The 23,608-nt window shown below is 48.5% G+C and overlaps 1 protein-coding gene across 2 annotated transcripts; it reads right to left on the bottom strand.

The window, feature by feature from the left end:
* Positions 1-2,299: 2,299 nt before the first annotated feature.
* Positions 2,300-23,470, bottom strand: LOC140192872 (secretory carrier-associated membrane protein 3-like). Of its 2 annotated transcripts, XM_072250375.1 has the most exons (9): positions 23,391-23,470; positions 21,753-21,836; positions 16,233-16,361; positions 14,424-14,541; positions 12,928-13,056; positions 10,649-10,808; positions 9,671-9,772; positions 5,358-5,475; positions 2,300-3,563 (listed from the first exon to the last, which is right to left on the bottom strand). In XM_072250375.1, the coding sequence occupies exons 2-9, from the start codon at positions 21,813-21,815 to the stop codon at positions 3,417-3,419; spliced, it is 966 nt and encodes a 321-aa protein (XP_072106476.1). In that variant the 5' UTR covers positions 21,816-21,836; positions 23,391-23,470; the 3' UTR covers positions 2,300-3,416. The 2 variants fall into 2 exon arrangements, with proteins under 2 accessions (XP_072106476.1, XP_072106477.1); XM_072250376.1 differs by lacking the exons at positions 21,753-21,836; positions 23,391-23,470 and adding an exon at positions 21,633-21,732.
* Positions 23,471-23,608: the final 138 nt, after the last annotated feature.

The raw sequence follows: 23,608 nt of genomic DNA, 5'->3' as shown, positions 1-23,608 counted from the left end.
ACAAGCTGAAAACAAGCTGCTCTTACAGAACTGCCAAAATGAAATGCATACAGCATAACAGTAAAAATATGAACCAGGGCATTATATGATGATAGGGCCATCAGCAGCATTAACGTACAGATGGATCGGGCTGATTTGATTTGATGATATGACAATGAGGAGCATTAACATACTGAGGGATCTGGTTGATTCAATAATAGGTCCATGAGGAGCATTAATGTACAGAGGGATCTGGCTGATTTGATTCTATGATATAACCATGAGAAGCATTAAGTTACAAAGGGATCTGAGAGATTTCATTTGATTATTTGACCATGAGGAGCATTCATGTACAGAGGGATCGCACTGATATGAATTGATGATAGGAACATGAGAAGCATTAGTATACAGAGGGGGCTGGCTGATTTGATAATAGGGCTATGAGGAGCATTAATATACAGAAGGATCTGACTGATTTCAGGATAGGACTATTAGAAGTATTAATGTACAGAGGAGTCTGGCCGATTTCATTTGATGATAGGACCATGAGGAGTATAAATTTGCAGAGGTATCTGCTGGATTTGATTCAATGATAGGACCATTTGATCTGATTATGGGACTATGACGAGCATTAATGAACAAAGGGATTTCACTTGATGCAAATGACGCATTTCACTGTATGTTTTAATTTATTTATTGACATACAATGCGGAATAGGTCCTTTCGCCCGGTAACCTGCCCCCCCACCCTCATCCCCCAATTTAATCCTGATCTAATCACGGGACAATTTACAATGACTAATTAACCCACCGACTGGTATGCCTTTGGACTGTGGGGTGAAACTATAGCACAGAGGAAACACACACGGTCATGGGGAGCATACACAAACTCCCGCCAGGCAATGGCAGGAATTGAACTCAGGTTGCTGGAACTGTAAAGCGCTGTGACAACCACTATCACTACCATGCCGCCCCAAATATAGACCTGACAAATAAAGCTACTCTACTCATTTTTCTTTCAGGTTTCCTTTGGAGTGTGAGAGGCTGAAGGTGAACCTGACAGGACCATACACAATTATCAGAGGCACAGATAGGTTAGACAGCCAGAATCTTTGTCCCTGGATTCAAATGTCCATTATTAGAGAGCATGCATTTCAGGTGGGGGGGGTGGATTTTAAAGGGGATCCGAGGGGTAAATTTTCCACGTTAATTGTTGGTCTCTGGAATAAGCTGCCAGAGGAGATGTGGGGGTACAAACAGTGACAATATTTCAGAGGCATCTGAACAGGGCTAAGAGGGATAAGCAGGCAAGTGAGATTAGTATTACTCGGTATGATTAGGCTTGCTTTCAGGAGAGGTTGAAAGTGTAGGTTGTTTTCTCTGGGGTGTCAGAGGCCGAGGAGAAAACTATTAAAAGTTTATAAAATGATCAGAGGCATAGCCTATGCTGTAGTATTCTATGTTCTAAGAGCTGTACAGCACAGGAAACCTCCCTTCAGCCCACCACGTCTATGCTGTCACTTAGCAAGACACAAGACAAGATTGAAGAAGCACAGGGAAAATTTGCAAGGATATTAAGGAGCTGAGTTATCAAGAAACATTGAACAGGCTAGGATTTTTCCCCTGGTGGAAGACTGAGAGCTGATTCGATAAAGTTATTCAAAATTATGAGGGGCATAGATAGGATAAATGCAAGCAGGCCTTTTCCACTGAGGTTGGGTGAGTCTAGAACTAGAGGTTATAGATTAAGAGTGAAAGGGTGAAATATCTACAGGGAACCTGAGGGAGAACTTCTTCACTCAGGCAGTGGTGAGTATGTGGAATGAGCTGTCAGCGGAAGAGGTGGATGCAGGTTTGATTTTAACATTTAAGAGAATTTTGAATAAGGGAGGGGTGCTATGGTCCAGGTGCTACACAGGATAACAGTTCAGCATGGATCAGATGGGCCAAAGGGCCTATTTCTGTGCAGTAAGTGTCTATGGCAGACATACAATCTGCTGGAGGAACTCAGCAGGTTGAGCAGCATCTGTGAGAGATTGCTGACGTTGAGGGCTAAAGCCTTTCTTCGAGAAGAGTACCTCATCTACACTGATCATGTTTACCAGAGCTTGTTCCCTAGGACTTGGCGATTCAAGCACTTGCTTTGGGGATTTACAAATTGAGTTCCGTTTTGACTTCTACACTGTTGATCCGCATTCGGTCACCAACGGGGGAATCAGGTGGAGGGATCTTGCATCTAGCCCAGACAATCCAAGGTTAGTAAAAGTGAATCCGTGAGATCATTCAAGGAGCCAGCAGGCAAGGAAGACAAGGAGCTTGGATCAGTGTAACAGTTTTTTAATACAGTAAGACCTCCCAAGACAGATTAACAAAGTGCTTGACACTGTCCAAGTGAGATTAGTAGGGCAACTCGTCTGAGAAAGAGAGGGAGAGCCATTTACGAAGTATGGGAGATGGGGAGAGGATGCAGGTAGGGTATTCTGAGCCTCGGGGCCCAGAGAGCTGAGGGCTTAATGGGGAATGGGAAAGTTCAGCAAGAGGTCAGAATTGAAACTGGGTGAAATGCAAGGAGGAATGCTCCACTCTGCTGTCTGGAGCAGACAAACTCTAGCGAGTCCTTCCCCCCACCACCATCCCCTACTCCCTCACCTCCCAAGACCAAAGGAGGAAAACAACCAAGGTAATTGGAAAACTCATCTCTGGAAATAGTCTGCTTAAACCTCTGGGGAAAACTCACCGAGACAAGTGGCAAGTTTAGTGCAAGAATAATTTTGGGCCAAGCTGGATTTACCAGGCGTGATTCAGAGAGGCCCGCGAAGGGTGATTCCTGTGGCAGATGTCAGGGCTGCACTTTTTGGGGTCGGCCACAAGGAGGCAGGCAGCCCCCCCCCCCCCCGCCCCACCTTAGTGAGCACTCATTTCCCCTGTGTGTCACTGATCACAGGTTTCTCTCACCCTCCCTCCATCCTGCCAAGGCTGATTCATCGGGAAGGGGATCTCCTCGCTTGGACACAGCGTTGCGGGGCAAGGTAGCATCCACTGGGGTACGGAAATGGACATCAGCCGGACAAGTCCAGTACTCCAGACACAGGTGATGTAGAATTCTGCGAACCCGAATGGTTCTAGAAAGGATCCTAATTGGGGGGGGGGGGCAAGGAATGTCCAGGAACCTACAGGAGAACTGGGAATATTCAGGAATAAAAGGGGACTAGGAATGTCCAGAATCCGACTGGGAGACTGGGAATGTCCAGAATCCTACTGGGGACGGGGAACAGGAGAGGCTATTCCCTGTCCACTGACCGGGAGCAAAATCCAAGGGTTAAACATGATATGGTTGTGAATCATTTGGCACGACCTTTCACCTCTGCAGAAGCCATGGCTTCAGAGCGGCTGAGCAGCGGGGCTGGGGGGGTGGGTCCACCCCTCCCTCCTCAGCCTTCAGTTGCGCTGGAAGGCAGAGTGAGCGGCGGCGCTGGCAGCATTGGAGGCTGCAGTCTGCATGGCGGGGTTGGACATCACTCCAGCCGCCAACTCCTCCTGTGCCTTCTGGAAACTGGCACCTGTCCGTCGGTACAGGGAGTGAACCTGGGAGCAGAGGAAGAGGGGAGGGAGCAGGGCAGGAGGGTAGGGGATGGGGTAGAAGGGAGTGGGGAGCAAACAGAACAGTTAGTGGCCGGCCTGGCTTCATTTCACGACACCACCCGCACCAGAGACACCATCGAGTTGGCGGTTACAGTAAGTTTCCAATGTCGGAGGCTGCTGCTCCCGTCATTCCCGATTTATCCCACCTTCCCATGACAGCCTCGTGGCGAGGGGGCAGTCACGGTTTGAACAATCAAGGAACTGACAAAGAGGAGAGGCTTGGGACATAGTGCTACTGAATGGTAGGACAGCCTCGAGGGGCTGAGGGGCCTCGTCCTGCTGTATTCTGTTTCTATATCCCTTAGAATTCTGTAGAAAGTTCACAGTAAATTTGCATGAAAATACATTTTTGTCAGCATATACAGCCCTGAGATTCATTTTCTTGTGGGCATACTCAATGAATCCATAATAGAGTAATAACCATGAGAGAATCAATGAAAGACCACACCAAATGGCCTTTCCACCAGTGTGCAAAAAACAAACTCTGCAAATATAAATAGAAAGAAACAATAATAATAAATAAATAAACAAAAAATATTGAAAATAAGAGATGAAGCGTCCTTGAGAATGAGTGCATAAGTTGTGGGAACATTTCAGTGATGGGACGAGTTAAGTTATCCCCTCTGGTTCAAGAGCCTGGTGGCTGAGGAGTAATAACTGTTTGTGAACCTGGTGCTGTGGGCCTGAGGCTCCTGTACCCCCTCCTTCACTACAGCAGTGAGGAGACAGCATGGTCTGGGTGGTTGCAGTCCCAAATGATGGATTTTCTGTTCAGATTAGAAACACAAACAACGTTCCTAACGACTGGTGAGCCCCAGATCTGGGTTCACTGATCAGGGATTAGCCACTTAAGGTTCATATGATGAAAAATTGTGAGGAGTTTTAGGGCCGTATCTAAGAAAGGATGTGCTGGCCCTGGAGAGAGTCCAGAGGCGGTTCACAAGAATGATCCTGGGAATAAAAGGCTTAATATATGAGGAGCATCTGATGTCTCTCAGCCTGTACTTGCTAGAGTTCAGAAGGATAAAGTGGGCGGGGGGGGGGGGGGGCAGAGAGAGAACTCATTAAAATCCACTGGACACTGAAAGGCCAAGGCAGAGTGGAGCAGATGTTTTCATTCGTAGGAGAGTCTAGGATTCAAGGGCAGAGATTCAAAAGGAGGGAACTCAGCAGGTCGAGCAGCACCTGAGGGAGGGAAGGAGGAAAAGAAACTGTTGATGGTTTGGGTCGAGACCCTGCATCAAGTCTCCAGGAGTCGACAATTCCTCTCACCCCACAGATGCTACTCAACCCATCGAGCTCCTCAAGCAGATGGTTATAAGGGTGGATGTGTTTCCTCAAGTGAGGAGCCTATAAACTTATAAGTTTGAACTAACTGCTCAGCGGAAGTAGGTCTTCGCACAGAGGGTGGAGGGGATGCGGAGCAGAATGTTCTTAAGCAGATGAATCAGGTTTTGGATTTAAAGGTGATTAAGCAATCACAGCCCAAAGGTACACATCAGTCATACTATGAGGATGAAGAGGACTGTAGATTCAGCCGACTCCATCATGAACACCACCCTCCCCACCATTGAGGACATCTTCAAATGGCAGTGCCTCAGGAAAGGACAGAAAAGGGAGAGTGGGAAGAGGAGGGCTGAAGGAAGGAAAGGTGAGGGAGGAAGGAGTGGGCTGTTGGAGTGAGGAGTGAAGAGGGAGGAGGGAGGAGGGTACACCCCAGGGAGTAGCTGGACTCACCTTCTTCAGCATCACAACGCCCATCACAGCAGAGGTAGTGAACAAAACCGAAACCACCATCATAATTGCCCCCACGAATACATTGCTCTTCAAGGCAGATAGCGAGGCAATCCAGCCACTAGTCGGAGAAAGAGAGATGAGTGAGAGGCGAGAGGCTGTGCACCGCAAGCTCTGCCATTGGCTGCTTGGAATCACATGACCAAACTGGTGGATGGCAATTGGGTAATCCTGCTGTCATTCTGTTGTTGGTATGATGCCCAACACGCCAATAATCATGGAGTCATAGAGCACTACAGCAGGCTTTTCAGCCCATCTAGTCCATGTTAGCCAGGACCGTTGTCTAGTCCCATCTAGCTGCGCCCAGACGAAAGCGCACCACACTCCTTCCATCCATATCATCTGTATTGTGGAAGCAGAGAGTCTGCGGAAAGACTTGGACAAATTGGAAGAACGGACAGAGAAGTGGCAGATGGAATATAGTGTGGGGAAGTGTATGGTCTTGCACTTTGGTAGAAGGAATAAAGGAGAAGACTATTTTCTAAATGAGGAGAAAATTTAAAAATCAGAGGGGCAAAGGGACTTGGGAGTCCTACTGCAGGATTCCCTAAAGGATAACTTGCAGATTGAGTTAGTGATAAATACAAAATACTCTGCAGATGCTGGAGTCAAAGCAACACTCACAACATGCTGGAGGAACTCAGCAGGTCAGGCAGCATCCATGGAAACGATCAGTCAACGTTTCGGGCTGGAACCCTTTGTCAGACCTGACGAAGGGTTTCAGCCCAAAACGTAGACTGATCACTTCCACGGATGCTGCCCGACCTGCTGAGTACCTCCAGCGTGTTGTGGGTGTTGAGTTAGTGGTAAGGAAGGCAAACACAATATTAGTATTCATTTTGAGAGGACTAGAATATACAGTAAAAGCAAGGATGCAATGCTGAGGCTTTAAGGCACTGGTGAGGCCTCACTTAGAGAACTGTGAGCAGCTTTGGGCCCCTTAGCTAAGAAAAATTGTGCTGACATTGGAGTGGATCCAGAGGAGCTTCACAAGAATGATTCAGGGAATGAAAAGGTCAGCATATGAAAAGAATTTGATGTACTTGATGGAGCTTAGAAGAATCAACGGGGATCTCATTGAAACCTATCAAATATTGAAAGGCTTAGATAGAGTGGATGTGGGAAGAATGTTGTCTATAGTGAGGAAGTCTAAAGGACCAGAGGGCACAGCATCAAAACAGAAGGAAGTTCCTTTAGAACAGAGATAAGGAATAATTTCTTTAGCCAGAGTGTGGTGAATCTGTGGATTTCATTGTCACAGATGGCTATGGAGGCCAAGACATTAATTATATTTAAGAAAGAGTTTGATAAAGGTTCTTGATTACGAAGGGTATCAAAGGTTACAAGGAGAAGGCAGGAGAATGGAGATGTGAGTGATAATAATCAGCTATGATAGAAAGGCAGAACAGACTTGATGGACTGAATAGCCTAGTTCTGCTTCTGTGTCTTATGACCTCTAGTTCTAGTCTTACCCAATCTGAGGAACAAAAAACCCTGAATGTATTCATCCTATCTATAACCCTGAATTTTTAAATAAAATTTCTCCCCATTCTCCTGCACTCCTGTCCTAATCTATTCAACTTTTCCCTATAACTGAAGTCCTAAAGTCACAGCAACATCTTGTAAATGTTCTATGCACTCTTTCATGTTTATTGCTATCTGTTCTTTAGGTAGGTGATAAACAACCCCCACTCACTGTAACTTGTAGAACAAATCCTAATATCAGTCTATAAGACTCCAAGAGTAGCCTCACCAACCACTAATAACTGCAATATAATGTCCCAGCTCCTGAACTCTGTGTATTTAGCTGTACTGAAATCCACTTGCCACTCCTCTGCCCACTTCCCTAACTGATCGAGAGCCCCCTGTAGTCTTTGATCATCTTCTTCACTATCAATAACACTTCCTAATTTCACGTCATCTGCAAATTTACCGATCCAATCTTGTGCATTTGTATCCAAATCATTTATATAAATAATTAATAACTAGGGTCCCAGTACTGACCGCCACAGCACACGGGAAGTCATGACCAGCCTTCATTCCAACCAACAACCTTCAACCACCACCCATTGCTTCCTACCAATTTGAATCTCCTGGTTAGCTCTGCTTGGATTCCTTGGGACCTTATCTTCCAGACCAGCCTATGGTGTGGGATCTTGTCAAAGACCAAGCTGAAGTCCAAATAGACATCTACTGCCCTCATCAGTAGATAAAGTCAACTTCCTGCACCTATGTGGAACTTGTAGATTTCATCCACTTTGCCTCCAAATTCCAACCAGCCCTCAAATTTACCTGGTCCATTTTTGACATCTCCCTTCCCTTTCTTGATCTCTCTGTCTCCATCTCTGGAGACAGCTTATCTACAGATGTCTATTACAAACCCACAGACTCTCACAGCTACCGAGACTATACCTCTTCTATCCCCTTCTCTCAATCCCTCTGTCTACACTGCATCTTCTCTCAGGATGAGGCTTTTCATTCCAGAACAAAGGAGATGTCCTCCTCCAAAGAAAGGGGCTTTCCTTCCTCCAGCATCAACACTGCCCTCAACCACATCTCTTCCATTTCAAACATTTCTGCTCTTACCCCATCCTCCTGCCACCCTACCAGGGATAGGGTTCCTCTTGTTCTCACCTACCACCCCACCAGCCTCCTCGACCAGCACATAATTCTCTACAACTTCCACCGTCTCCAACGAGATCTCACCACCAAGCACATCTTTCCCTCAACTCACCCCCGCTTTCTGCAAGGATTGCTCCCTACATGTCCAGTTCTTTATTTCACCCCTCCCCCTTGCAGATTCACCTTACCTCTCCCTCCCCTCCCCCCTCACCTTTTAACTCTCCTTCCCTTTTCTCCAGTTCTGCTGTACCCTGTTCCTCTAGCATTTTGTGTATGTTCTTCTTAAACAATAGAACAATATTAGCCACTTCCAGTCTTCAGGAACCCCACCAGTGACTAACGATGAAGCAAAGTTTTCTCCAAGGGCCTCCACAACGACTTCTCTTTCCTCCAATAAAGTTTGAGGATACACCTGGTCAGGCTCTGGAGATTTATCCACCCTAATGAACTGGAAGGCTGAAAATATCTCCTCCCTGATAATATAATGTCCTCTAAAACAGAGCCATCGAGCACTATAGCATAGAAACAGGTCTTTCAGCCCATTTAGTCTGTGCCTAGTCCCATCACCATAGCCCTTCATACCCCTCCCATCCATGTTCTCATCCAAACTTTTATTAAATGTTGCAATCAAACCCACATTCACCACTTCTACTGGCAGCTCACCACCCTCTCAGGTTCCCCTTAAATATCTCACCTTTCACTGTAATACTATAACCCCTAGTTCTAGTCGCAACCAACCAACCTCAGTGGAAAAAGCCTGCTTGCATTTACCCTGTCTTTAGCCCTCAATTTTGCATACCCCTGTCACTCTGCTATGCTCCACAGAATAAAGTCCCAACCTAGTCAACCTTTCCCAATAATTCAGGTCCTCAAGACCCAACTACACCCTTGCAAATTTTCCCTGTACTCTTTCAATCTCATTGATACCTTTTCTACAGACAGGTAACCAAAACTGCAGAGGGTACTGCAAATTAGACCTCACCAACATCTTATGTAACTTCAACATAACATTGCACCTCTTATACTCAATACTTCATGTCCACTTGTTTCCCTAACCTCTTGAGAAACCATGATTTTCTCCTCCGTAGTACCAAGGAGAAACATTCATTAAAAATCCCACCCATCTCCTGTGGCTCAAGACATACCCTGCTTATCTCTAAGGGGTCCTACCCTCTCCCCGGCCACAATTTTACCCTTAATATAAGTATAGAACCTCTTGGGATATTCATTAACCCTACTTCCAGATCCATAACGCACACACCCTTTTCCCATCTGACTTCCTTTTTCTGAGTACTCTTAATCTTTTTATAGTCATCCATGGATTCGCTCAATCCCAACCCAATATATGCTTAATTTTCTTGACTGCTTGATAGCTGTCATCAGCCTTCACACCCTAACAGGAACACGTTGGTCTTGGATGTTGACAATCACACTTTTAAAAGCCTCTTAAACGTGCCATTTACTACCTTCTTTTCAAACACGCACAAGAGACTTCAAACAGGTTATAGAGAGAGGGGGTATCAGCCAGGGTTCCTGCTCACCATCACCGACCACTGATCCCGGGGTCAGAAAGAGGGGGGAGTCATCCAGGGGCTCTGTTCATCATCACTGCACCTTGGAGAACAGCTACTCACCAGAAGCCCCAGCCTGGAATCCCCACTGACTCTAAAACAAAGACAATGTCCTGGATGAAGAACACGAAGAAGAAGGTGAAGAAGTTGAATGAGCTGTCACTCCTGCAGAGGAAAGAAAGAAAACAGACCTTAAACAACCTGAACACCAGACCCAACACACATCAAAGTTGCTGGTGAATGCAGCAGGCCAGGCAGCATCTCTAGGAAGAGGTGCAGCCTGGCCTGCTGCGTTCACCAGCAACTTTGATGTGTGTTGCTTGAATTTCCAGCATCTGCAGAATTCCTGTTGTTTACCAGACCCAACACTGCTAGGTTGTAGTATGAGGCTTCTAACACTAGGTGGCAGCAGTAGGCAGGTGAGAAGTACAGGAGGAGAGTTGGAACTGCCCCAACACACAGGGTAGAAAGGAAGAAGAGGCAGACCTGCTCTGTCACTATTTATTGGGGGGCCCATGGAGAGTGTGTCTGTACTTACAGGGGTCCCAGGGAGTGCGTCAGATTTCACAGGGTTCCCAGGAATGTACTGGTACTTAAAGGGTCGCAGGAAGTGTATCAGTATTCACAAAGGGTCCCGGGGAGTGTGTCAGAATTCACAAGTGGTCCCAGGGAGTGTGTTGGTATTTTCAGGGGGTCTCAGGGCATGAGTCTGTTTTCATAGGGGTCCCTGGGAGGGTGTCGGTATTTACAGGGGTTTCTGTGCAGTATGTCGGCATTTACAGAGAACGTTCCCAGCACAGGTAGAGCCACTGTCTCTTGGCTGCAATGACACAGAGCTCAAGTGAAGAGTGAGTGTGTGAGTGTGAGTGTGAGTGTGAGTGTGAGTGTGAGTGTGAGTGTGTGTGTGTACATGTTGCACCTGTATCTCTGTGTGTCTGGGCCAAAGGGCCAACTTCCATGCTGCCCCTCTCACTCTTCGACCTTGCATTCGCAATGGGTGAAAAGGCCCCACCCTCTCCGCTACACAGCGCAGACAGTTACCTGAATGCCTTGTAGATGGGTCTGTACCAGCAGATGAAGGAACAGGGCGTGAAGAGCAGCAGCCAGAGAATGGAGAGGCCGAAGTGCGTCCCCTCCTCCACGCTGACCGTGAACCAGGCAAGGCTCCCCAGCAGGTTGAAGAAGAGCACTACGGCACTCACTGTGGACACAGGCAAAGAGGGACACTCACCAATCACCAATGCCTTCCTCACCAACACTACGCCAGCCTACAAGAAGCCTTGCAAAGGACAGATTATCTGGGAAGGAATCACCAAGGCAAACAAGTCTACAGATCAAGTGGGATCAGTACAGATGGGAATCTGGTGGTCGACAGGGAGGACAGCCTGGTAGCACAGCGGTTAGTGCGAAGCTTTATAGTGCCAGTGACCGATCGGTAGATCGTGGTTCAATTCCTGCCGCCATCTATAAGGAGTGGGTATGTTCTCCCCATGGCTGCGTGGGTTTCCTACAGGTGATCTGGTTTCCTTTCACATTCCAAAGATGTACGGGTTAGGGTTAGTGAGGTGGGCATGCTATGTTGCGCTGGAATCATAGCGACACTCATGGGCTGCCCCCCGGCCCAATCCTCGGACTGCGTGGGTCACATTTCACTGCATGCTTCGATGTATGTCATGCTTACTTTCACTGGTCAATGCACTGAGTACAGAAGTTAGCAATTCATGTTGCAGCTGCGTAAAACTTAGCCAAATTTGGAGTACTGCGTGCAGTTCTGGTCGCCCCCATTACTGGGAGGACGTAGAGGCTTTGGAGAGGTTGCAGGAGAGATTCATCAAGCTGCTGCCTGGATGAGGGGGCATGAACTATAAGGAGAGATGGACAAACTTGGTTGTTTTCTATGGAGTGGGGACCCCATATAGCAGGAGATTCCAACCTGGGGTTCACAGAACCACTGGTAGGTGTCCATGGCATAAAAAGTGTTGGGAACCCCTGCCACAGAGGGTTACCAGGTTATGAGAGGCATAGATAGATAGCCTTCTCTCCTGGGAATGAAATGTCAAATGCTGGATGGCACAGGTACAAGATGGCAGGGGTAAGTTCAAAAGGGACAAAAATTATAGGACTTCTGGAGAATTGCATTCAGTCATTCCCACTGCAGGAAGGATATTGGAGCTTTGGAGAAGATGCAGGAAGCTGCCTGGTTAGAGGCCGATGAGCTATAAAGAAAGGTTGGACAAATTTGTGTTATTTTCTCTGGAGCACCAGAGGCTGAGGGGAGATCTGATAGAGATTTATAAAATTATGAGGCAGAGATAGGATAGACAATCAGTGTCCTTTTGTCAGGGGTAATGTTAAATACTAGAGGGCACAGCTTTAAAGTGAGAAGGGGAAAGTTTACAGAGAACGTATGAGGAACTTCTTGTTTTGACATTGTTGGGTATACATGCCTGGACAGGTTGGCAGGAGAAAGAGAGGAAGCAGATACAAATAGCAACGTGGACAGGCAGGGAATGGAGGGATATAGACCATGCGCAGGTAGATGGGATTAGTTTGGATTGGGATCATGGCCTGTTTTTGTTTGGGTGAGGGAGGCGACTGTCTTTGGTTTATTATTGTTACGTGTATGAGATACAGTGAAAAGCTCGTCTTGCATAGTGCTCATACAGATCACATCATTACAGAGCGCACCGAGGTAGAACAAGGTAAACAACAGCAGAATAAAGCTACTGAAAAAGGTGCAGTGCAGGTAAAAGATAAGATCATAACAAGGTAGATTGCGAGGCCAAGAGTTGATCTTATCACACTAAAGGTCCTTTCAAGAGTCTGACTATACCTGAATAGAAGCTGTCCTTGAGCCTGGTGGTACATGCTGCCCGATGGGAGCAGGGGAAAAGAGGGAATATCTGGGGCAGGTGGTGTCTTTGCTTATGAATATCCAGGGTGGGTTGGTTAGAAGCTCGCTGCAAAACCAAGATTGTCAGATGCACAAGTCCATGCATGTAAAGGTGCAATGAAAAACGTACTTGCAGCAGCATCACAGGCACATAGTATCAGATACATAAATTAGAAAAAAAATCTATGGAACTGCAATGTGGTCACAGTGTCGCTGTACTGAGGTAGTGATTAGGGTTGTACCAGTTGATTCAAGAACCAAATGGTTGAAGCTAAATTGCTGTTACTGAACCTAGTGGTGTGGGACTTCAGGCTTCAGTTGCTCCTGCCCGATGGGAGCTGTGAGAAGATGGTTGAAACGCGCATGGCCATGTGTAACACAGTGAGCCGTCTCTACACAAAAAGTGAACTGGTTTACGGGTACTCACACATCCATACATAATACATGATGGTGACGGTCTTCTGCAGGTCTTGGGGAATCTCCCCCTTGATGTCATGATAGAAACAGGGCTTCACGGGGCAGAACGAGGGCAGCGGGGGCCAGTTATGCACAGTTCCTGCAAATATAAACAATCATTATTAAACTTAAACCACAGACCATGGCTCATATTGTGTTCATTCTAACAAATAGCCAAGTCCCAGGGTGAAAATGGTTAAAATGAGGGAGCATAAGTTTAAGGTGACCGGAGGAATGTCCTGCCAGGGGTAGTGTCAGAGGCAGATGGATTAGGGACATTTAATAAACTCCTGGGCACATGAATGATAGAAAAATGGAGGGCTATGTAGGAGGGAAGGGTTAGATTGATCTTATGAGTAGGTTAAAAGGTTGGCAAAACATTGCGGGCCAAAGGGCCTGTACTGTGCTATAATGTTCTATGTTTCCTGGGTGGATAGGCTGGCTGGCCTAAGTGAAGGCCCGGATAGAGCGAAGAAGGTGTTTCCAATAGTGGAAGAGTCTAAGATCAGAAGGCACAGGCTCCGAAGGATGCCGTGGCATTGGAGAGGGCCCAAAGGAGGTTCACGAGAATGATTCCGGGAATGAAAGTGTTAACACGTGGGTCCAATCTTGGTAGAGTTTAGAAGAATGGGGGCTGGGGGGAAATCCTGTTGAAATATTAAAAGGCCTAGATAGAGCGGACGTGGAAAGCATGTTTCCAATAGTGGGGGAGTCTAGGACCAGAGGGCACAGCCTCAGAATAGAGGGATGTCCCTTTAGAACACAGATGAGGAGGAACTTCTTTAGCCATAAAGTGGAGAATTTGTGAAATTCATTGTCACAGACAGCTGTGGAGGCCAAGTCATTAGGTATATTTAAAGTGGAGGTTAACAGACTTTTGATTAGTAAGTGTTATGATGAGAAGGTAAGAGAATGGGGTTGAGAGGGAAGATAAATCAGTCATAATGGAATGGCAGAGCAGACTCAATGGGCCAAATAGCCTAATTCTGCTCCTGCAGCTAATGGACTGCACAGTTCATCAGTTCTTTCAGGGACGATTACCCGCGGGTCCTGGGGGAAGCCCAATCCCTATCCATTTATCCATCCAAATGTACTTAACATAATTGTAACCCCTTCTGCTGCTTCCGCTGGCACCTCAATCCACCCACTGTCTGAAAAAGTTGCCCCTCAGGTTTCCCTTTACATTTTCCCTCCTGCACTTTAAACCTGTGCTACCTAGTTTTAAACTGACCTACCCTGCCCTACCACTCACCTTATCTATACCCCTCGTGATTTTATAAACCTCTACTAGCTCACCTTTCAGCTTCCTTCACTCCAGGGAAAACAGCCCCAAACTATCCAGCCTCTCCAGGTTACTCAAGCTCTCTGGTTCCTGGCATCATTCCTGGGAGCCTTTCCTGTACCCCCTCCAGTGCGGCTCAACACAGCGGGAAAAGCGGTGATGGGGGTTAGGCACGTGTGACTCACCCCCTGAGGAGGCAGATGCGTTCTGTAATGCCCGCTCTTTCCGGTCCAGCTCAGCTGCCTTTCTCTCCAGCTCCTCCTGCTGCCGCTGCAAGTCAGCCGTCAGGACTGTTGTGGGTTTCTGCAAGGCATCAACCAAACTGCTCAGCGAATCGGCTCAGGGTGCCTGGCACCGGTGACGGGATGGGACATTACAGCACAAGAACACATCCTTTGACCCACGGCGTCTGTGCCAACTGTGATGCCAAATGAAATCCCTTTTGTCCACATGTGATCCATGTCTCTCAGAGTCAAAAAGCATGGTAACAGGCCCTTTGGCCCGACCAATCTATGCTGACCAACATTCCCATCTAAGCCAGTTCATTTGCCCATGCAGGCCCATAATCCCTCTAAACCAGAGGTTCACAACCTTTTTTATGCCATGGACCCCAATCATTAACCAAGGGGTCTGAGGATCTCAGGTTGGGAACCCCTGCTTTAAACCTTTCCTATCTATGTACCTGGCCAAGTGTCTTTTAAATGTTGTTAACATACCTGCCTCAACCACTTCCACTGGCAGCTCGTCACCTATTATGTGAAAATATGCCTCTCAGGCATCTCTTCTCCTCTCTCAGCTTAAACCTGTGCCCTCTGGTTCTTGATTCCCCAACCCTGGGGGAAAAGAAACTGTATGCATTCAACCTATCTATACCCCTCGTGGTTTTATACTCCTCATTTTCCTGTTCTCCAATTCCCTGCCTGTCTAAAAGCCCCTATCTGCTTCCACCACTGCCTCTGGCAGCATGTTCCAGACACCCTCCACTCTCTGTATAAAACATTTCCCTGCACATTTCCTCAACACTCTGCCCCCTTAAAGCTATGCCATCTGGTATTAGATAACTCCACGCTGTGAAACAGGCTCTGACTATTTGTGCCTCTCATGATTTGATAAACATTCATCTGGCCTCCCCTCAGGCTCCAAAGAAGACAACACATGTTTATCCAGCCTCTCCCTATAACTTACACTTTCTAATCTAGGCAGCATCCTGGTGAACCATTTCTGGATCCTCTCCAAGGCCTCCACATCCTTCCTGTAATGGGAGGGGAGTCAGACACAGGGACGGATTTCAATCAATGCCCAGGTTCAGTCTGTTGGGGGAGACCCCGAGCTCCCTGATCCTTGCCACTTTAATTAATTAATTTAGAGACACAGTGCAGAGTAGGTCCTTGTGACCCTTCAAGCCACACCACCCAGCAGCCCCCACCAACAGTTTAACCCTAACTTACTCATGGGACACTTTACAATGACCAATTAACCTACCTGGTGCATCTGTGGGAAGAAACTAGAGCACCCAAGGAAACCCACGCATTCCGCAGGTAGGACGTACAATGGACACCGGAACTGAATTCTGAACTCTGATGCCCTGAGCTGTAATAGTGTTGTGCTAATCACTCGCTACCGTGGTGCCTTACTTCCCTGCTCAAGCCACTGGTCTGTGACCTCCCGCACTGTCGCAATGAGGCTCAACCTAGGCCTGAGGAGTGGCAGTTCATTCTTTGTCTGGGCCATGCTGCTGCTTTCTGGAGTTAATACTGAATTCTGCAGCTTCAAGCATGTCATTTCTCTGTCTGTATGGGTCATCCGTCAGCAGCACTGCTTCTGATATGTTGATTTTGAACCATGCAAAATGCTTCCGAGCAGACAGGGATGGGGATGTGTTAGGGTTGGTAAGTGAGGTAGCGGACAGGGAGACAGTGAGTGGGAATACCGGGGCTCGTGTGGGTCGGCTAAAGAGGGTAGGATGCGAGGTGACTGACACTGGTGCTACTGACCTGGGTCCCGTAGTTCCTTTGCTCTCCAGCACTCTGCTTCCTGGTGGACAGACCGGGAGCTGGAGCTGGGGGTCTCTCCGGGGGCAGCGGTGTGGTCATGGCGGGAGCAGGGGTGTACAGAGGGGGAGCCTGGAAAGAGAGAAGCAAAGATGTTGGTGGCCTTGTGAGTGCAGAAGATCTCAGGACAGGACGCTGGTTAGACAGGACAAATTGTTCAGTCCCAGTCTTCCAGCCGGCCACATACAGTCCGTGTTCACTGCATACTCCCATGAGCACGCACAAACACACACACACACCAGCCAGCATGACAAGGCTATGGTGATTACAGTGCCAAACTCCACATAGTGCAGTAAGGTTCATTCAGTCCCTTGTGTCCACAGACAAGATCTGCAGCTCAGTTCCATTCGCTCAATATTCCTCAACTGACAAACGCATCACGCCCCCACTCCAGGGAATCACTAGCTGATTCCCTCTCTCTCTAACTCTGGGGTCACTGGGTTCTGACGGGGAACAAGCGCCCTGATTGATTCCTCCTTTCTAACCCCAGGGTCATGGGACAGTGATGGGGTGCAGGAACCCTGGTTATTCTCTCTCTCACACTTGGCTGCCAGTACTGCACCATTCCAGTGAGGCCAGGGTATGTCATCGGACTGGGTCATCTTGTGTTCAAGGCTAGACCTCTTCATTCGGGGCAGGGTTCCCCCAGCAGCTGTCCTCTCATTGTGGCCTGTATATTGGTGAGATCCGATGTAGCCTGGAGGAGCACCTACGCACCATCTGCCAAAAGAAGTGGCCACCCATTTTAATTCCACCCCATTCCCATTCCGATATGTCAATTCATGACCTCCTCTACTGTCACGATGAGGCCACACTCAGGTTGGAGGAACAACACCTTATATTCTGTCTGGGTAGCCTCCAACCTGATGGCATGAACATCGATTTCTCAAACTTCCAGTAATCCTCTCCCCTCCTTTTCCCTCTCTCATCTTATCTCCTTGCCTGCCCATCGCCCACCCCACCCCCACTTCTGCTGCTCCTCCCCTTTTTCTTTCTTCCATGGCCTTCTGTCCTCTCCTATTAGACTCCCCTTTCTCCAGCCCTGTATCTCGTTCACCAGTCAACTTCCCATCTCTTTGCTTCACCACTCCCCCATCCCATCTCCCGGTTTCACCTATCACCTTGTGTTTCTCCCTCCTCTCCCCCAACCTTTTAAATCTACTCCTCATCTTTCTTTCTCCAGTCCTGCCGAAGGGCCTGAAACATAGACTGTTTCCATAGATGCTGCCTGGCCTGCTGAGTTCCTCCAGCATTTTGTGTGTGTTACATACAACCCTGAGACTCTTTTTCCTGCAGGCATACTCAGCAAGAATCTCAGGGTTGTATGTACTCTGATACTAAATCTTACTTTGAACTTATACATAATTTGATAATAAATTTACATTTTGAACTCGTCTCCCCACCATTCAGGACATCTTCAAAGTCAGTGCCTCCAGGCTACATCCATCACTAGGGACCCTCATGATCCAGGACTTGCCCTCTGCTCATTACTACTGCCAGGGAGGAGACACACCCGATGCTTTAGGTACGGCTTCTTTCCCTCCGCTATCAGGTTACTGAACAGTCCATGACCACCACCTCACTATTCCTCTTTGGCACTAGTTATTTAACTTTTATTGTAAACCACTGCTGCCGCAAAACAGCAAATTTCATGACATGCGACAGTGATAATAAAACTGACTCTGATGAATAGGAGACTTTTCTGATCAGTTACTTCCTCTTTTGCCATATTGTGAAGTAGAGGGTTTTGGGAGGAGACCGCTGATCCTGCCTCTGCACCACACACCAAGGGGTTAGTCACTGTCCGCTCATCCCAGCTTTTCTTTGTGTAGGCAGAGAGAAGGGACACGTTTCACTGCAGTGCCGTCCTCAGGTGAGGGATGTCCCGATGACACGCGTGGCCAGGTGAGGTCATGTTGAGGTGTTGTCACTTTGACCACACGGAGCTGATTGCCACAGGGAACCCAGTGTTGCTGAGTAGGTCTGTTTTCAGCAGTCTTGATGACTCAATAGTCAGCTGACAGATTTTTAAAGCACATCTTTCAGAAAGTTCCACAACTCAGCAAGTCTTCTCAGCAAGCCTCTCACAACGCAGCGATCCCTCCTCACCGCCCCTACAATAGTGTAACACCCCCTCCTCACCAACCCTCCAGTAGTGTAAAACTCCCTCACCGACCCTCCAGCAGTGTAAAACTCCCTCACCGACCCTCCAGTAGTGTAATGCTCCCTCCTCACCGACCCTCCAGCAGTGATACACTCTCTCACCGACCCTCCAGCAGTGTAAAACTCCCTCTACACCGACCCTCCAGTAGTGTAACGCTCCCTCCTCACCGACCCTCCAGCAGTGATACACTCTCTCACCGACCCTCCAGTAGTGTAACACTCCCTCACAGACCCTCCAGCAGTGTAAAACTCCACACCGACCCTCCAGTAGTGTAATGCTCCCTCCTCACTGACCCTTCAGCAGTGTAACACTCCCTCCTCACTGACCCTCCAGTAGTGTAATGCTCCCTCCACGCCGACCCTCCAGTAGTGAAACGCTCCCTTACCGACCCTCCAGCATTGTTACACTCCCTCGCTGACCCTCCAGCAGTGTAACGACCCTCCAATATGGCAGCACACCTTCTTTACAGCCCCTCTGTCACCGTGACTGTGAGAGCATCAACACAGAGAACCCAGCTCTCCAGAGGGCCAGGAAATATTTTTAAAAATCATCAGCCCTTTGACAGGAGGGTAGCTCCAACTCACCGCTCCGTGGGTCAGGTTATTCTAACACACACAAGCAGCACAGCACTGCCCAACGTGGCTCCCACCTGCAGCAGCAGCCTCCAAGTGCGTGTTAAGCTGGTTAGACCTGTGGCTGAATACAGGAGCCTCACCAGCCTCTCACTGCTCTCTGTGCCCTGGGGATCGTACATATATTTACATGCTGAGCAGCAGAGGGAAGAAGCACCTCAGGGAAAACAAGTCAAGGCATCAGTTCTGACAGAATCTGAAATGGATCTTTTAGCAGGCACTGGGATCTATTCCAGGGACTCAGGGGAGTGACCTCATTTTTATTTAGAGATACAGCACAGAGCAGGCTCCCCCACCCACCTATTTAACCACGGGACAATTTACATTGACCAATTAACCTACTAACTGCTATGTCTCTGGACTGTGGGAGGAAACCGGAGCACCCAGAGGAAAGCCACGTGTTCACGGGGAGACACACAAACTCCTTACAAATGATGCCGGAATTGAACTCTCAACTCCGATGCCCTGAGCAGTAATGGCATTGCACTACCACGGCGTTCAGTTGTTCTGTGGAGTTACAGATCCCTGGGAGCCAGTCACAAGCTGGGATACAAGAGGCTTGGAGGAGGTTTTTACATAGAATAACAGATTCCTGGGAGTGAGAAATGCGCACAGAATTCTGGAGGAACTCAGCAAGTCAGGTAGCATCCATGGAAAAGGCTCGGCCCAAAATGTTGACAGTTTACTCCCCTCCATAGATGCTGCTAGACCTGCTAAATTCCTCCAGTATTTTGTGCATGTTTCTTAATATTTCCAGCATCTGCAGAGTGTCTTGTGTTTATAATTTGCTGGTATTCACCTACAGTTTGGAATCTAATGAGGGGTTTGTAAGGGGTTATATCCATGGAAGTTGTTACAGGCTGGAATATAATCCAGGGGCTCAGGACTTTTGGAGGAAGTGTGCAGAATAACAGACCCCCGGGAGTGAGTTACAGCCTGCGATCTAATCCAGGGCTTGGGGGGGGGGGGCAACTGGTTTATATATAGAATAACAGATCCCTGGGAGTGAGTTACAGCTTGAGATCTAATCCAGGGCTTGGGGGGGGGGGGGGCGACTGTTTTATATATAGAATAACAGATCCCTGGGAGTGAGTTACAGCTTGAGATCTAATCTAAGACTGGGGGGGTTATATATAGAATAACAGGTCCCCGGAGTGGACTCAAACAACAGGAATTCTGCAGATGCTGGAAATTCAAGCAACACACATCAAAGTTGCTGGTGAACGCAGCAGGCCAGGCAGCATCTCTAGGAAGAGGTGCAGTCGACGTTTCAGGCCGAGACTCTTCGTCAGGACTAACTGAAGGAAGAGTGAATAAGGAATTTGAAAGCTGGAGGGGGAGGGGGAGATCCAAAATGATAGGAGAAGACAGGAGGGGGAGGGATGGAGCTAAGAGCTGGACAGGTGATTGGCAAAAGGGATGCGAGAGGATCACGGGACAGGAGGTCTGGGAAGAAAGACGGGGGGGGGGGTGACCCAGAGAATGGGCAAGGAGTATATTCAGAAGGACAGAGGGAGAAAAAGGAGAGTGAGAGAAAGAATGTGTGTATAAAAATAAGTAACAGATGGGGTACAAGGGGGAGGTGGGGCATTAGCGGAAGTTGGAGAAGTCGATGTTCATGCCATCAGGTTGGAGGCTACCCAGACGGAATATAAGGTGTTGTTCCTCCAACCTGAGTGTGGCTTCATCTTTACAGTAGAGGAGGCCGTGGATAGACATGTCAGAATGGAAATGGGATGTGGAATTAAAATGTGTGGCCACTGGGAGATCCTGCTTTCTTTATAGCTCTCTGCCTCCGACAGTTGAAGGTCGGAGGGGATGGTAAAGACCCGGCACGGATGAGAGCTGGGATCAGAGGGGGGAGGGGGGTTATAGCGCTCTGCCTCCGACAGTTGAAGGTCGCAGGGGATGGTAAAGACCCGGCACGGATGAGAGCTGGGATCAGAGGGGGGAGGGGGGTTATAGAGCTCTGCCTCCGACAGTTGAAGGTCGGAGGGGATGGTGAAGACCCGGCACGGATGAGAGCTGGGATCAGAGGGGGGAGGGGGCTACAGCCTGGGATCCAATCCAGGGCTTGGGGGGGGGGGGGGGCGGCTGCTTTATATATAGAATAACAGATCCTCGGGAGTGAGTTACAGTTTAGGATCTAATCCAAGACTGGGGGGGTTATGTATAGAATAACAGATCCCTGGAGTGGACTACAGCCTGGGATCCTATCCAGGGTTTGGGGGGGGGGGGGGGGAGTTATATATAGAATAACAGATCCGCAGGGTGGGCTACAGGCTGGGATCTAATCCAAGGGTTCAGAGATATTTATATATAAAATAATATATCCTTGGGAGTAGGTTACAGCCTGGGGTATAATCCAGGGGTTAGGGTACTTATATAAAGAATAACAGATCCCTGGAGTGGGCTACAGCTGGAATCTGATCTAGGGGTTCAGTGGGATGTATATACAGAATAACATCCGCAGAAATGAGATTAGGCTGGAATCCAACAAGAGATACAGTGGGGAGTAAGGAAGGGTTATTGCAGATTTATACATACAGAGACGGATGTGCAAGGCCAGTGCTGTCAGTTCCTGACTCTCTGAGGTGGTGGTGGGAGATGGCCTTCCTCGTCGGTGGTCGATAGCTGGATAGAAGGGCAGCTCTGTGCCATACTCACCCCTCTGGTTGTCTCGAAGGGGTTGTACAACTGCCCCAGATCAGGCTGCTGGTGCTCTGCCATGTGTTCGATCACTGCCGGGTCCTGCAAGGAAACAGCAAAATGCAACAGTCAACTGATGATCTAACGAACAGGAACTTCCTGCTGTTCCTACAGCCTCTTCCCACGACAGATGAACCAGTGAAGGGGGTGGGGGAATAGCGGTGCCGGTATAACAATGCAAACCCTGTTTCTATCACTTCATTTGACACTGTTCTACCCAAGAGCAGACTCTGGCATCGCAGAGGGATACAGCACAGAACTAGGCCTTTCAGCCCACTTAGTCCATATTGACCACTGACCACCCGTTTACACCGATTCCATTTTGTACCCCCAATTATGGAGAGGAAAGGAATGGAGGGTTATGGGCTGAGTACAGGTCGGTGGGACTAGGTGAGAGTAAGAGTTCGGCACGGACTAGAAGGGCCGAGATGGCCTGTTTCCGTGCTGTAATTGTTACAGTATATGGTTAATTCTCTACTCCCCAACACACTGCGGGGGGAGGGGGCAAGGGTGGGGGGGGGCAAGGGTGGAGGAGGGCAACTTACAAGAATGAAATGAACCCACTGAACCCCTGCATCAGGGGCACATGATTACAGGGCCAACGACCTGGGTTTAATGCTCACAACTGTCTGTAAGGAGTTTGTATGTTTTCCCCATGAATATGTCAGTTTCCTCTGGGTGCTCCAGCTTTCTCCCGTATTGCAAAGATATACAGGTTAATTGGATGTCTGGGTGTAATTAGGCGGTGTTAGAAGGGCCTGTTACCGTGCTGTATCTCCACACCGCCCCATCACACACTCCCAGGGTCAGACACAGAGTGAAACTCCCTCAATACTGTCCCATCTCACACTCCCGGGGTCAGACACAGAGTGAAGCTCCCTCCACACCGTCCCATCACACACTCCCAGGGTCAGACACAGAGTGAAGCTCCCTCTACACAGTCCCATCACATGCTCCATAGGTCAGACACAGAGTGAAGGTCCCTCCACACCCTCCCATCACAAACTCCCAGGGTCAGACACAGAGTGAAGCTCCCTCTACACTGTCCCATCACACACTCCCAGGGTCAGACACAGAGTGAAACTCTCTCTACACTGTCCCATCACACACTCCTGGGGTCAGACACAGACTGAAGTTCCCTCTACACCGTCCCATCACACACTCCCTGGGTCAGACACAGAGTGAAACTCCCTCTACACCATCCCATCACACACTCCATAGGTCAGACACAGAGTGAAGTTCCCTCAATACTGTCCCATCACACACTCCCGGGATCAGTGTGAAGAAACTGGAGCACCCAGGGGAAACCCACACATTCACAGGGAAATAGAACAACCTCCACCCCCTCCAACACCACCACCCACCCCACTCCCCACACACACACAGCCGGTAGATGTCAGGATCAAACACAGACCACTGGAGCTGTGAGGAAATTGCTCTACTCACTGTACCACAATACTCGACTCTCCCCGGGATCATCTATTCATACTTGTTCCCCCCCCCCCACCCCCGCTTCTGATACACCGTGATTCTTTCCCACGGCCATCCATCACCATGTGCTGAGCGGCATAGATCTTTTATTTGATGCCCACTTACAGCTGCTGTGCCCTGGCGTACCACAACAGGCAATACATGACAAAGCAGTTGGCAATTCAGCCAAATCCCAAGCTCCCACAAGGGAGTCACAACTGTCAGGGCCCCACCTACAAGAGTTGCAGTTCCTGAATGAGTAGAAAAACAAAAGTCACCAGAGGTTAAGAAACTGTCTTCCTTCCTCTGACAAATGGCCCAATCAGTTGGCAGAAGAAACTCCA

Source organism: Mobula birostris, unplaced genomic scaffold (genome assembly GCF_030028105.1).
Source record: "Mobula birostris isolate sMobBir1 unplaced genomic scaffold, sMobBir1.hap1 scaffold_2899, whole genome shotgun sequence".
Lineage (NCBI taxonomy): Eukaryota > Metazoa > Chordata > Chondrichthyes > Myliobatiformes > Myliobatidae > Mobula > Mobula birostris.
The sequence above is the reverse complement of the archived record's forward strand: the minus strand, read 5'-3'. Positions and strand labels throughout refer to the sequence as shown.